This window comes from Aotus nancymaae, unplaced genomic scaffold (genome assembly GCF_030222135.1).
Source record: "Aotus nancymaae isolate 86718 unplaced genomic scaffold, 86718_ANA_hifiasm-v0.15.2.pri h1tg000012l, whole genome shotgun sequence".
Classification (NCBI taxonomy): domain Eukaryota; kingdom Metazoa; phylum Chordata; class Mammalia; order Primates; family Aotidae; genus Aotus; species Aotus nancymaae.
The window spans coordinates 13,249,462-13,265,593 of record NW_026988423.1 but is presented as its reverse complement, the minus strand read 5'-3'; the positions used below and the strand labels follow the sequence as shown (position 1 = coordinate 13,265,593).

The following is a 16,132-nucleotide window of genomic DNA, read 5'->3' as shown; positions in this document are numbered from 1 at the left end:
CAGGAGGCTAATGTGGGAAAATCACCTGAGCCAGGGGAGTTCCAGGCTGCAGTGAGCCGAGATTGCATCACTGCACTCCAGCCTCGGCCACAGAGCAAGATCCTATCTCAAAAAAAAGTTTAAAAAAATCAATTAAATATAAAATATTTCATTATTTATCTCAATATCTTTAAGGTTCTTGGTTGAAGTGACTGGGCTTTATTATATACTAAGCCCAACTTCATAGATAATCACTTTGGCTTCCCTTCCAAAATCCTTTGCCTCAAAGCTATGGACAATCGAAGGCGGGCTTCTAACTGATCCAGCAGTCTTCATAGGCTGTTCTGGATCCCCTGGACTTGGACAGGGTGCAGGTGAAGGAAAGGCCGAGGGGGAGAGGCGGGGCCTAGAAGGCGGGGCTAGGAGGGCAATGGGGCGGGACAGAACGGACTGAGTTACGTCATTTCCGTCTGCGACGTTTCCTAGGAGTCAAGCGGCGCCCGGGTTAGCAGCAACTGGCGGGAGAAGGGAATAGTGTTGTCCGCTTTCAGCCGGTACTACTCTTCCGCTAGCCTTTACCCTGGTTTGAGCCGTCCTTGAAAGGTTCTTTAAAGGCCCTAAAGAACCCATACCCTTGATATTCGTGTCCCATCCGTCCCCCTTAAGGACGTTTCATTCCTCTAAAGCCCCGCAGCAAGGCCTCCACCTAGTTTACAATCCTGCCTGGGAGGAGCCGGTTCCTCAGAGCTTCCTTTCCTCGCCTCGGTGAAGTTGCGTCGGTATGATTGACAGGCCCTTGCTGCTCATATCGCGCGTTTACAGATCCCCACTCCCCAATCCTCCGCGAAGATAATATTCCGTCCACCTTCCCGCTGACCGGGAAGTACACTTTAACGTTCTTTAGATTTTTATTCATTTCTTCCCCTTCCCCTTCCCATTCCACCCAGGAAGTGGTTTACGTCTTTTCATTTTTTGAGAGACAGAAAAGGGAAAGGCGTTTTTAAAGGATAGGTTACTAGTTGTTTTTCCTCTTCCGCCCTCAGTATCAAGGACTACGGGTAAAAAGGAAAAGGGAAATTACGAAACTTACAAAGGCCACAAGAATCATTTGTTTATTCAATAAATTTAGTAGAGGAAACAAAACAGGAAGTATACATGTTCCAATCCCAGCAAATTAAAAATTGCTGCTTTTAAAGTGAAACCGAGCATCCAAACACATCTTGTAGGCCTTTTTCCATGAAGAGTAAAAATAGACCAGTGAAAACATCATCTGTTATAATAAAAAGTTTTATTGACTTGGGATATAATGAGCTTGCAAAATCGTTATCACAGAATCTGCAAGTGGCACATGTAGTAAAATACTTCATTGCCTGAGGAGTTGTTTGATAGTACATTTTATGTTTTTTTGTTTATGTTTTTGTTTGTTTTTGTTTTTGAGATGGAGTTTCGCTCTGTTGCACAGGCTGGAGTGCAGTGGCAGAATCTCAGCTCACTGCAACCTCCGCCTCTTGGGTTCAAGCAACTCTTCTGCCTCAGCCTCCCGAGTAGCTGGGACTATAGGTGTGCGCCACCACTGGCCTCCCAAAGGGCTAGGATTACAGGCGTGAGCCACTGCGCCCGGCCTAATAGTACATTTTAGTATCTTAAAACTTATGAACTGTTTTCACATTGGTTAATTTATTTGAAGCATCGTAATAACCACATAAAGTCAATCTTATTTCTTATCTGAAGCTAGCAACGGTCCCACTCTCCTTTCTACTCCAGATGGTGTATTCTTACACCTATTCAAAGGTTTTACCCTTTAACTTACCCTTTTTTGCCTCTTTAAGTTCTCCTTCACTTTCATTTCTCCCTCACTACTGGATGGTACATTTTAACATGCTTTAGAATCTCTCATTTTTTTAAAAAAACCTTTATCCATTCTCAGTCTGCAGCTGCACCCCAGTTTTCTGCTTCCTTATAGCACTCCAAAGAACTACTACCCTTCTTACTGTCTCAACTTTCCCACATCCTCAACCCAACCCAAGCTTCCTTCCCTGCTTACTCCACTGAAACAGTGCCTGTGTGTCACTAGTGACTATCTGTCCAAATCTCCTTTTTTTTCCCCTCTCTATTTACTTGTCCTTGGAACCGATATTTGACACAATTGAATATGAAATTGTAGAACTTCATTGTTTATTTCTGAATTAGATAATTTTGAATGCTGGAATATATTTCCTCAATATTTTGTGTATTCATAAATATGTAATGGTGACATTTATGACACATTTTTTTTGGCATTCTCTCTTGGAAAGAATATTAAAAGACTTATAGTCCTAATATCTAATTTATGTTTAGTTTTTTACTTTTCTAAAATTTAGAATCAAGCATTCCCATAGAATGTGTATGGGTATAAATTGGAAACCATTTTTGGGGACATTTTGACTATGTTAGGTTTTAATATTCATACTGTTTTATTTTTTATGAAGTTATATTGTATATATCTGAACTATATGCATATTGTGGAAAAAAAAAAACAACACTTTGGGAGGCCGAGGCGGTCAGATCACTTGAGGCCAGGAGTTCAAGAGCAGCCTGGCCAACATGGCAAAACCTCATCTCTACTAAAAATACAAAAGTTGGCCAGGCATGTGGCTGAGATGCCCAGGAGGCAGAGGTTGCAGTGAGCCAAGATACTGCCACTGCACTCCAGCCTGGGCAACAGAGCAAGACCTTGTCTCAAAAAAAGAAAAGTTACAAATGTACACAAATATATGTATAAGAATATTCATTTTGGAATTAGAAAAAAGGAACAATCTGTCCAACAATGGAGGAAAGATTAAGTAAATAATGACATATCCAGTCTTAGAAATGCTGTGCAACTATGAAAAAAATGAGCAAGATCTATATGTATTAACATGGAAAAGTCTCCATAGGTTATTAAGAGAAAAAGAAAATATGTGTAGTTCAATCATGTTAATGCAAACAAATCTATATGTGTTAGTATGTATGTGTGTCTGTATATACAGACACATATACATGTTTTAAAATTTTAAATATATTAGAAAAGATCTGTAACAATTATAACACATAACCATTGAAGAGAGAAGTGGGTTAGAAGAAATGGAGGTGGGCAAGTTTTACTTTCTACTCCATGGTTCTGTATTGTTTGAATTTCTGTATTATTTATATAATAACTTTAAAAGTAAACAAATCTAGACAGTATTATGAATAACTGGATTTCAAACAGTAACGAGCTGTTAAATAAGGAATAATATTTACATATATCTCTAATGCTGTTTTTTAATTGTCCTGTTTCTACGGTTATTTGTAACTGATCAAAATAACTATATTCTGTATGTTGATCAGTGAAAAAGAACATGGACAAGAAAACATGAAAGTAATAAGGTGACCACTATATTTTAAAATTCATTATAATTATTTTTCTATTTTTTCTCACATTTAAAAACTGAACTTGTGGTGTGATTTTTTAAAGTTATGCTAAATCTCAGATGGCAAAGCTACCTTTTACATTTGTCTCTTTTAGTAGTATAGTGACAATGTCCTTAAAAATTATTAAAACTGATTCTCACAATATTTGCAAGGAAACCGTTTTTTTCCTGAAGTGTCCTGAAATACAGATAAATTATACTCTCTATTTCCACCTGCTGCCTAGCAAGAGTATTTCTCAAGTACTATCCTTTCATCAAAATTAACAGGCCGGGCACGGTGGCTCATGCCTGTTATCCCAGCACTTTGGGAGGCCAAGGCGGGTGAATTGCTTGAGACCAGGAGTTTGTTGAGACCAGCCTGGCCAACAGGGTAAAACTGTCTCTACTGAAAATACAAAAATTAGCCAAGCTTGGTGGCACACGCCTGTAATCCCAGCTACTCAGGAGGCTGAGACATGAGAATCACTTGAACCTGGGAGGCAGAGGTTGCAGTGAGCCAAGATGATGTCTCTGTACTCCAGCCTGGGTGACAGAGCAAAACTCTGTCTAAACAAAAAATTAACAAATCTTTTAGACCTGAAATATCATTCCTTATTCTCATTTGTGCTAATAGTTATTTTTAAATTAAGAGAATAATTGTACTTAAATATTTCCTCAGTTTTCTAATTGGAATAATGCACTTGAATAGTTTTTATTTTGGAAAGTAGTTTGTATTATAGTAATAGATACGATTTATTGAGTGGCTATGGTGGGTCAGAAACTATACTAAATGCTTTACCTGTGTTATCTGAGTTAATCTTCACAATTCTGTGAGTTAGGTACGATGAGTCCCTCTATTTTACAGGTGAGTAACTTGAAGTTTGAGTGAGTTAAGTAACTTTCGCAAGATTACACAGCTAAAGATGAAGTAGAATTTGTTGAGATTTAAACCCAGGTCTATCTTACTTCAGAGCCCAAAGACTTAACCTATTTCCCCATGCCTCCTGTATTATAAAGGCTATTTGTAGGGAAAGCAAAAAAGACATGTTTTTTTCCATCCTTCTCCCAACTCTTAAAAATATCAATTTAAAAAACAACAATTTACCAAATTAGGAAGAAAATACCTTTAGTTTTAAGCATCTGGATAACTTTAAACATCAAAAAGGAAAATGACAAACTGCAAAATATATAAATACATTTTTCTTTCATTTTTTTATGAATGGCATATCCTTTTTGACAGTTTTTCTGTTTAGCCTTTGTCTTTCTAAACATAATGTACACATTAGATGTGTGTTTTATGTTTAAATAGGTCAGGGCTTTGGGATTTGTAAAGCCTTAGATGTTTTGCATTTCACATGCACCAGTTCAGATAAATTTTTATTATTTTTAGAGAGAGACAGGGTCTCATTCTGTGTCCCAGGCTGGAGTACAGGGGTGTGATCATAGCCACTGCAGCTTTGAACTCCTGGGCTCAAGCAATCCTCCTGTTTCAGCCTCCCAAGTAGCTGGGACTACAGTGTGTGCCACCCTGCCCAGCTTTTTGTTGTTGTTGTTGTAGAGATGGGGGTCTCACTATATTGCCCAGGCTGGTGTTGAACTCCTGGCCTCAAGCAATCCTCCTCCCTTGGCCTCCCAAAACCATGGGATTACAGGCATTAGTCACTGTATGCAGCCCAGAATTTAAGCTTTTAAGCAAAATTTATTCACTTTGAACTATGATAAAGCATCTCAGAACCATGTTGCCACTGTCAGTGTCATTAGTAACATTATTCTGTGAAGTATTAATAACTCTAAGAGTAAGTAAAAATCCATGTTTCTCCCTGTATTCAGTGCATGACCTTTTTTTCCTTTCATATTTGATCATATAAGGTCTAATTTTAGATTAGGGACCTGGACAATTTTAGTGGTTGCAACTCAGTCTCTATGCATGTTAAGAAAGGTTTATTTGAAGTCATGCGACAGTGTATGTAAAAGTCAACGACTTTCAAGGTAAACTTGAATTCAACAACTGGCTTAATTGCTTACTATTTGATCTTAGGCCTTGAAGCTTAGGCTCCTCATCTCTAACACAAGCATATTAGTAAAATCTGCTATTTAAGGTTGTTGCTGGAATTGGAAAAAACAAAGAACATATTAAGTCATCAATAATTGGTGACTACCTTTAGCTGGGCACAGTGGCTCATACATGTAATCCCAGCACTTTCAGAGGCAGAGGCAGGAGGATCACTTGAGTACAGGAATTCAAGACCAGCCTGGGCAACATAGCAAGAACCTGTCTCTACAAAACATTTTAAAAATGAGCTAGGCATGGTAGCATGTGCCTGTAGTCCCAGCTACTCAGGAGGGTAAGGCAGGAGGATCGATTGAGCCTAAGAGTTCAAGGCTGCAGTGACCTATGATTCTGCCATGGCATTCTAGCCAAGGCAACAGAGAAAGACTCTTGTCTCTTATTTTTATTACTTTAATATAAAATATTATTTTAATTGTTTTATTTATACAACTCTATTTAATTTTCATTGGGTTCTAGTGGTAGGTTTTTTTTTTTTTTTTTTTTTTGAGAAGGAGTCTTGCTCTGTCACCAGGCTGGAGTGCAGTGGCACAGTCTCGGCTCACTGCAACCTCCACCTCCTGGGTTCAAGCGATTCTTCCACCTCAGCCTCCCAAGCAGCTGGGACCACAGGCGCGTGCCACCACGCCCGGCTAATTTTTTTTTGCATTTTTAGTAGAGACGGGGTTTCACCGTGTTGGCCAGGATGGTCTCGATCTCTTGAGCTCGTGATCTGCCCGCCTCGGCCTCCCAAAGTGCTGGGATTACAGACGTGAGACTCTGTGCCTGGCCTCAGTTTTATAATGGAGCACATAAAATGATTTTAGGCTCAGTGCGGTGGCTCATGCCTGTAATCCCAGCACTTTGAGAGGCCAAGCCAGGAGGAGTTTGACAGTAGCCTAGGCAACATAGCAAGACCCCATTTCTACAAAAAAGAGGTAAAAAAAGAAAGCCAGGTGTAGTGGTGCATGCCTAGAGTGGCTATTTAGGAAGCTAAGGTGAGAGGATCACTTGAGCCCAGCAGTTTGAGACTGCAGTGAGCTATGATCACACCACTGCACTTAAGCCTGGGTGACAGAGCAAGACTGTCACTAAAAATAAATTAAAATTATATTAAGTGTACCCTTTTTGCTCATTTTCTTTTAGGAATTTCAAATGCCTTGGAAAGAGGACTTAGAATTTACAAAGCAGGATAAAGCTGCCAGAGTCATTCAGCAGGCCTGGAAAAGTTTCCTTGTAAGTTTATTTACAAGTTTTATTGAGATATAATTTTTGTGTCATAAAATTTAAAATGTACAGTTCAGTACTTTTTTTTTTGAGACAGGGTCTTGCTCTGTTGCCAAGGCTGGAGTGCAATAGCACAGTCTCACCTCGCTGCAGCCTCCACCTCTCATGTTCAATCAATTCTCCCACCTCAGCCTCCCAAGTACCTGGGATTACAGGCACACCACTATGCCTGGCTAATTTTTGTATTTTAGTAGAGACAGGGTTTCACCATGTTGACCAGGCTGGTCCAAAACTCCTGACTTCAGGTGATCCACCCTCCTTGGCCTCCCAAAGTGCTAGGATTACAGGCATGAGCTACCACCCTTGGCCAGTTCAGTACTTTTTATATAAAGTGTCCAATTCAGTAGCTTTTAGTATACTTGCAGAATTGTGTGCCACTCTTCACTTTAAAAAGCAGACTTTTTAATGTTTCAAAAAGTTACAATTATTTCATTAGCTGCACAAATATTTATTGAGTTCCTGATCTGGGGCAGGCACTTTTATAATGGCTATCAATGAAGTATCATTAATAAAATTATTTGCCTTTCACCTCTAAACATTTTAGTTCTTGACCGAGGAACCAGTATTGTTAGCAGATGTTAGGAATATAGTCACTCATTAAATATTTATTGAATACTTATTCTTGAGGAGCTTAAAGTTTATTAATACACTAAATCTGGGTTAATGTTATAGTCACTTGTGTTCTTATAAGGGTAGAGCTGTTCTTACAGGTGTAAGGAATATTCCAAGTTGAATTATCTGGTTGGGTGAGAGTCAAGAGCTAAAATTACCTCACTCTTTTCTCTCTGATAGCAGCAATACTCTGTGCCTGGTAATTTTAAGTGAAGTATTATGGCTCTGTTTCTAGCACATGCTGATACAAAGGTTTTATGGCTTACAAGACCACCTTTCTATCAGTTAATAACATTTTGTAAAGTTGCTTCATTATTTGCCTTTAACAAAGCCATAAAGGCTATGCTGAGGAATAATTTCTAACACTAAAATAACATATATTTTTAAAAAATACAAGGGTCTCACTATTTTGCCCAGGATGGTTTCAAACTCCTGAGCTCAAGCGATCCTCCCACCTCAGCTTCCCAAGTAGCTCACCCTATGCTGAGCACTATTGTATCCAGCTAATCTTTTTTTAAAATTTACTCAGTTGGTTTTGATCAACATACTTATCATCTAGGATTACGCTTTTCTATCATTTGCAACTGTTTTCTTCCACATCCAACCAGCTACACACCTTTGACTAGCTGTTGTGTTCCTGGCATTGTGCTAGGCATTTCACAATACATCCTTGCCCTTAAGGGACCCTCAGTAGAGAAGTCATGTAAATAAAGGGGTGGGGTGTGTGTGTGTGTGTGTAGACTGAGGACATATTTTCACCTTCTATCCCTCAAGAACCTCATTGAAATGACACTATATAATATAGAAGGTTAATCCATAACAAAGAGAAGGGGGGTTCATGAGCAGATAAAAATTTTATCTAATTTTTGGAAAACCAAAAATAGATGATAGCATCCTGTGGGAAAAACTGTAGAAACACTTGCCTAGACACATTTCATAGGGGTTCCAGTTTCCAGTGAGGGAATTGGTTTGCCTTTAGAACCCTAGAGAGGATATGAATTTGGAGTTAACAATTTAAAAGAGCTGGAAGGAGAAGGACTGAAGACAAGGAGGTTAATTGAAGGTCTGTACATGGAACAGCTGTGCCAGTTGTCTTCAGTCTTTTGCAGAGCAAGAGCTGCAAGTAGGTGGATATTTACTGGTAGTCTTGCTAAGTTGGGTTCATTATGTATTTTAGATATGAACCCCATATCTAATATATGGTTTGCAAATATTTTCTCCCATTCTGTAGGTTGTCTCTTCATTCTGTTGATTATTTTCTTGTCTGTGTAGAAGCTTTTTAATTTAATATAATCCCGTTTACCTATTTTTGCTTTTGTTGCCCGTATCTGGGGTTATATCCAAAAAATTATTGCCCAGATAAGTGTCATGAAGCTTTTCCTCCATATTTTCTTCCAGTAGTTTTACAGTTTCAGGTCTTATATTTAAGTCTATGATCTATTTTGTGTTAATTTTTGTATATAGTATAAGATTGGAGTCTTAATTTCGTTCTTCTACTTGGGGACATTCAATTTCCCCAGCATCATTTATTGAAGAGACCGTCCTTTATTCATTGTGTGCTCTTGGAATCTTTGTCAAAAATCAACCATAAGTGTGTGGATTTATTTCTGTACTCTATATTCTGTTCCATTGGTCTACGTGTATGGTTATATGCTGGCATCACACTGTTTTGATTATTACAGCTTTTTAGGGGATTTTGAAATCAGGTAGTATCATGCTTTGTTTTGTTTTGTTTGTTTTTGCTTATTTGGGGTCTTTTGTCACTCCATATGAATTTCAAAATTGTTTTTTCTATTTCTGTGAAAAGTGTCATTGGTATTTTGATAGGGATTGCATTGAATCTGCAAATTGCTTTGGGTGGTATGGACATTTTCACAATACTACTTCTTCCATTCCATGAACACAGAATAGCTTTCCATTAATTTGTGTCTTATTTGATGTTTTTTAAAATCAGTATTTTATAGTTTTTAGTGTACAGGTCTTTTGCATCCTTGGTTAAATTTACTCTTCAGTATATTTTTGGGAGGTAAGTATGGTAAAAGGGATTGTTTCTTAATTTCCTTTTTGGATAGTTTGTTTTTAGTGTATAGAAACACCACTGATTTTTGTATGTTGAGTTTGTAACTTTACTAAATTTGCTCATTATTTTTAAGAGTTTTTTGATAAAGTCTTTTTTTTTTTTTAATTTTTTTTTTTTCAAAGACGGGGTTTCACCATGTTGGTCAGGCTGGTCTTGAACTCCTGACCTCAGGTGATCCACCCACCTTGGCCTCCAAAGTGCTTGGATTACAGGCGTGAGCCACCATGCCTGGTCTGATAAAGTCTTTAAGGTCTTCTATATATAAGATCGTGCCATCTGCAAACAGAAGACAATTTAACATCTTCCTTTTTGATGTGTATATCTTTTATTTCTTTCTCTTTCCTAATTTCTCTGGCTGAGACTTCCAGTTCCATGCTGAATACAGGTGGTAAGCAGGGGCATCCTTGTTCTTGATCTTAGAGGAGAATCTTTCAACTTTTCACCATTGAGTATGATGTTAGTTATGGGCTTGTCATATGTGACCTTTAAAGACAAATTAAGAAATATAGTGAGACAAACAAAAATGGAGACACAACATACCAAAACTTATGGGATGCAGCAAAGGCAATTCTAAAAGGGAATTTCATAGCAATAAATGCCTACATGACAAAACAAGGTAGCTCCCAAACAACCTAATGTTACACTTCAAGGAACTAGAAACAGAAGAGCAAACTAAGTTAGCAGAAGGAAGAAAATAAAGATTAGAGCAGAAGTAATTGAAATAAAAACTAGAAAAACAATAGAAACTAAGAGTTGGGTTTTTGAAGAGATAAACAAAATTGGCAAATCTTTAACTACACTAACTAATAAAAAAGAAAATCAGGTGTGGTAGCATGTCTGTAGTCCCAGCTACTTTGGAGGCTGAGGCAGTAGGATCACTTGAGCCCAGGAGTTTGAGTCCAGCCTGGGCAGTGTAGTGAGGCTACATCTCTAAAAATAAACAAATAAATAAAAATGTAAAAGTGAAAAAAAAAAAACAACAGAGAAGACTCAAATAAAATCACAAATGAAAGATGAGACATTACAACTAATACTACAGAAATATAAAGGAAAATAAGAAACTACAATGAACAGTTATATGCCAATAAATAGGATAACTTAGAAGAAATGGATAAATTCTTAGATATATATAACCTCGCAAGAATAAATCATGAAGAAATAGAAAATGTGAATAGACCAATAATGAGTAAGGAGGTTGGATCAGTAATAAAAAACCTCCTATCAAAGGAAAGTCCAGGATGGCTTCACTGTTGAATTCACTGATGGCTTTACTGTTGAATTCTACTAAACATTTAAAGAAAAAATAATAATCTGCCATTTTCAAACTCTTTCAAAAAATTGAAGAGGAGAGCATACTTCTAACCCCATTTACAAAGCCAACATAACTTAGATACCAAGGCCAGACAAGGATGTTATAATAAAATTACAGGCTAATATCCCTAATGAACATAGATGAATAGGATCTTCAACAAAATACTAGCAAACTGAATTTAACAGCACATTAAAAGAATTATTCACCATGATCAAGTGAGATTTATCCTTTGTATGCAAAGTGGTTCACCATATACAAATGTGATAGACCACATTAATAAAGGATAAAAACCATGTGATCACTGCAATAGATATTTCATATATTTTACAACACTTCTTATCTGAAATAACATTTTATTTTATATTGATATAGCTACTCTAGTGTTCTTTTGGTGGGTATCTTTACATGGCATCTTTTCCTGTTCTTTACTTTTCAGCTTTTTGTGTTCTTATCTTTAAATTGTGTCTCTTATAAACAAAATATAGCAGGTCTAATTTTGCATAATTCTAAGTAATCTTTATCTTTTAATTAGCATGTTTAGACCAGTTATATTTATTGTGATTACTGTATTCATTGGGCTTAAGGCTACCACGTTGCTGTTTGTTTTCTACTTGTCTGATCTGTTTTTCCTGTATTTCTCCCTCCCTTTCCCTTTCTTTGTAGTAATTAAATATTGTTAGTTTGTCATTATTTTCTTTATTAATTTTTTAGTTATTTTGATTGATTAAAGATGCCATGAGTTGTTTTCTATTTCTCCTATTCACAGGAGATGGCAGTATTTTCCCTTTCATCTAGGCTATTTTAGTAACTTGCTTTACCACTAAAACCAATAGATAGGACATGACATTCTGGAACCTCTTAGTCTAGGTCATAAAAAGCATTACAGTGTCCATGTGTATGTCCTGAAATGTTCATCTTGAGTGAGAACAGCCACCATGTAAGAAGAATAATTGTCCTGAAACTGCCATGCTGAAGGAAATCCCAAGCTAGCCTCATGGAGAGGTTGCCTACAGAGATTGATGATTGACCTTCCCCAGTTTTAACAGATATTTCAGCCCACTTAACCAGATACATAAATGAAAAGCCCATTTTTGATACTCCATCCCCAACAAATGTAATAAGGAAAAGAACCAAGAGACCTATTTGACAGCTAGAATTGAGGTCCCTGACATTGGGCCCCAGTTGAGCCATCCCAGCCATTTCTGCTGTTCAGGTCATCCCAGCTGAAGCCTCAGTCATTGTGGAGCTGAGACAATACTTCAGTACTATTTCCTACCAGAATTCCCATAATTGTGAGCATAATAAAATGGTGGTTGTTTTTACACTACTAAATTTTAAGGTACTTTGCTACACAATAATAGATGACTAGAACAGCTATATATTCTTTTAGAGGGTTAAACTAGAAAGGGCAAAGTTACACTATTTGCCCTTGATTAATTAGTCTCTACCTATGTTAGTACTTTTAGCCTTTTCAGAACAATGTAACAATCTCGTAGCAGGTTAACTCACTTTAGCCCCTTCACCTTTGTCCTATTATTTCCCGACATTTCACTTAACACTTTTGTTTTAAATACAGTAGACATTATTATTATTATTATTTTAAACAGCCAGTGTTCTCTCTTTTATTGTGGTAAAATGTTCATAACATAAAATTTACCAGTTTAACCATATTTAGGTGTATAACTCAGTTACATTAAGTATGTTCACAGTGTTGTGCAACTGTCACCACTATCCATTTCCACAGCTTTTTCATCATCCCAAACAAAACCTCGTGTACCTGTTAAATGAAAACCTCCTAGCTACTAGACCCCAATTATCTCTATTCTACTTTGTGTCTCTGTGAATTTTCCTGTTTTAGGTAGCTCATTTAAGTGGATTTGTCTTTTTGTTGCTGGTTTTTTTTATTCAACATAACATTTTCAAGGTTCATCCAATTTATAGCATGTATCAGAATTTCATTCCTTTCTAAGGCTGGATAATATTCCATTATATATCTGTAAGCTACATTGTATTTATCATTTCATCTGTTAATGCACATTTGGGTTGTTTCCACTTTTTGGTTGGTGTGAATAATGCTGCTAAAAATTGATGTATCTGTTTGAGCCATTGCTTTCTTTTGGGTATATGTCTAGAAGAAGAATTGCTGGATCATGTTGTAATTCTATGTTTAACTTTGTGAGGAACTGCCAGACTTTACCACAGTGACTGTACCATTTTACATTCCCACCAGCAATGCACAAGGTTTCTAATTTCTCTATATCCTTGCCAATATTTGTTATTTTCAAGTTTTTTGATAATAGCCATCCTAATGGATGTTAAGTAGTGTCTCATTGTGTTTTGATTTACACTTCCCTAATGACTAGTGGTATTGAGAATCTTTTCTGTCCTTATTGACCATTTGTAACTGTTCTTTGGAGAAATATATTCAAGACCTTTGCCCATTTTGCATTGAGTTAATTTTGTTATTGAGATGTAGGAGTTCTTTATTTTTTTGGATATTAATCCCTTATCAAATATCTTCTTTGCAAATATTTTCTCCCATTTTGTGGATTGCCTTTTTATTCTCTTGATAGTGTCCGTTGATGCACAAAAAGTTTAGAATTTTTTTTTTTTTTTTGAGATGAAGTCTTGCTCTGTTACCCAGGCTGGAATGCAGTGGTACAGTCTCTGCTCACTGAAACCTCTGCCTCCTGTGTTCAAATGATTCTTCTGCCTCAGCCTCCCAAGTCGCTGGGACTACAGGCAACTACTCCCATGGCTGGCTAATTTTTGTATTTTTATTTAGTAGAAATGGGATTTCACTGTGTTGACCAGGCTAGTCTTGAACTCCTGACCTCAAGTGATCTGCCCGCCTTGGTCTCCCAAACTGCTAGGATTATGAGCATGAACTGCCACACCGAACCTAATTTTTATATAGTCCAGTTTATCTTTTTGTTCATTTTGTTTCTTGTGCTTTTGGTGTTATAGCTAAGAAATCATTACCAAATTCAATATCATAGAGCTTTTTTCCCCCATATTTTCTTCTAGGAGTTTTATGGCTTTAATGCCTATATTTAAATTTTTTTTTTTTTTTTTTGAGACAGAGTCTTGCTTTGTTGCCCAAGCTGGAGTGCAATGGTTCAATCTCAGCTCAGTGCAAATTCCACCTCCCAGGTTCAAGGGATTCTTTTGCCTCAGCTTCTCGAGTAGCTGGGGCTACAGATGTACGTCACCATGCCTGGCTAATTTTTGTTTTTTTAGTGGAGACGAGATTTCGCCATGTTGGCCAGGCTGGTCTCAAACTCCTGACCTCAAGTGATCCTCCCATCTCAGCCTCCCAAAGTGCTGGTATTATAGGTGTGAGCCACTGCATGCCACCTAGATCTTTGATTCATTTTGAGTTATTGTTGCATATGGTGTAAATTAAGGACCCAATTTCATTATTTTTCGTGTGGGTATATAATTTTCACAGATACATTTGTTGAAAATACTGTCCTCCTCATTGAATCGTTTTAAAACCCTTGTCAAAAATTGAGTCGATGATATATATATGACTCTATTTGGAGGCTTTCTATTGTAGTCCATTGGCCTGAATATCTGTCCATATGCCAGTACCAAACTGTTTTGATTATTGTAGCTTTAGTAAGTTTTGAAATTAGAAAGTGTGGCTCTTCCAACTCACACTTTTTCACTTATTTTATTCTTTTTCAATATTGTTTGGCTGTTCAGGGTCCCCTGTGTTCCACATAGATTTTAGGATGGGCTTTTCTATTTTTTAAAAAAATGCCATTGGGATTTTGGATAGTGATTACATTGAATCCTTACATTGCTTTGGGTAATATTGTCATCTTAACAATAGTAAGCCTTCCAATCCATGAATGTGGGGTGTCTTTCCATTTATTTATGTTTTCTTTAATTTCAATATCTTTTTTTTTTTTTTTTTTAAGACAGAGTCTCACTCTGTCGCCAGGCTGAAGTGCAGTGGTGCAATCTTGGCTCACTGCAACCTTCACCTCTCGTGTTCAAGCAGTTCTCTTGCTTCAACCTCCTGGGTAGCTGGGACTACAGGTGCACGCCAGCATGCCCAGCTAATTTTTGTATTTTTAGTAGAGACAGGGTTTCATCATGTTGGCCAGGATGGCCTCGATCTCTTGACCTTGTGATCTGCCCACTTCAGCCTCCCAAAGTTCTGGGATTACAAGCATGAGCCACCATGCCCAGCCTTCAGTATTCATTTTTATTTGTCCAGATACAAACCATTTCCAGAGCCCTTCATTTTTTCCTGCAGTTCTTTCTTTTCATATGGTATTAATTTTCTGCCAACTCAAGAATTCTTTGTAGTTTGTTTTTGTTTTTGTTTTTGAGAGTCAGGTTCTTGCTCTGTCACCCAGGCTGGTGTGCAGTGTTGCAATCATAGCTCACTGCAGCATCAAATTCCTGAGTTCAAGTGATCCTCCAGCCTCAGCCTGCTGAGTAGCTAGGACTTTAGGCGTGCATCACCACACCTAATTTAAAAATTTATTTTTATTCTTTTTTTTGTAGAGATGCGTTCTTGCTATGTTGACCTGGCAGGTCTCAAACTCTTGGCCTCAAGTGATCTTCCCTTGTCAGCCTCCCAAAGTTCTGGCATTATAGATGTGAGCCACCTATACAGTCTGTAGTATTTCTTATAAGATTTCATAGATGCTAGACCTCCTGTGAAAAATCCCTTCAGCTTTTATTTGTCTGAAAATATCTTTATTTCCTTTTTATTTGTCAAACAGTATTATCACATTTCATAGAAATCTAGACAGGCATGTTATTGGGGTTTTTTCCCCCCTCAGCACCTTAAAGATGGCATTCCATTCTATTCTGTCTTCCATAGTTTCTATTAAAAAGTAAAGAAATAGTGTTACTCTTTCTACTCTGAAAGTAATGTGGTATTTATTTTCTGGCTGCTTTTAAATTGCCTCTTTGTCTTTGGTTTTTAGCAGTTTGATTATGATGCGTCTATAAGTAATTTTCTTTATATTTGTCCATGTTTGGTCAAGTGGACAATAGAATAATCCAGCAGAGTCTACCCCTTGCCACCTTAGCATCCATATACATCCCTCTTAACCATATTTAACTTCCAAATAAAATCAAAATTAAAACCATGCTTCCATCTAACATTCCTCATATAGGCCAAAACATATTCACAGCCTTCCCGAAAGTACCTTTATCCATTTTTGGATCATTTTTATTCCTCTTTTTTGCTGAACCGTACTCTACCTATGATATCATATACTTTAAATACCAGACAGAAAATTAAGCATTTGCATTAATTTCCTAATGCTGCTATAAAAATTGCCACAAAGTTAGTGGTTTAAACCACAAAAATGTATTATTTTACAGTTCTGGAGGTCTGAAGTCTGAAATAGGCGTCGTTGGGCTAAAATCAAGGTGTC

General features: G+C 37.2%; 1 protein-coding gene across 2 annotated transcripts in view; it reads left to right on the top strand.

Annotated features, from left to right (window-relative positions):
* Positions 1-438: 438 nt before the first annotated feature.
* CUNH11orf65 (chromosome unknown C11orf65 homolog) overlaps positions 439-16,132 on the top strand; it is a 155,347-nt gene continuing 139,653 nt past the window's right edge. The window contains exons 1-2 of one of the 2 annotated variants that reach the window (XM_012474587.2): positions 439-497; positions 6,583-6,672. In XM_012474587.2, the coding sequence (XP_012330010.1) occupies positions 6,592-6,672 (81 nt within the window). In that variant the 5' untranslated portion in view covers positions 439-497; positions 6,583-6,591. Of the gene's footprint in view, positions 534-6,582; positions 6,673-16,132 lie in introns of both variants that reach the window. The other variant, XM_012474586.2, reaches the window with a different exon arrangement.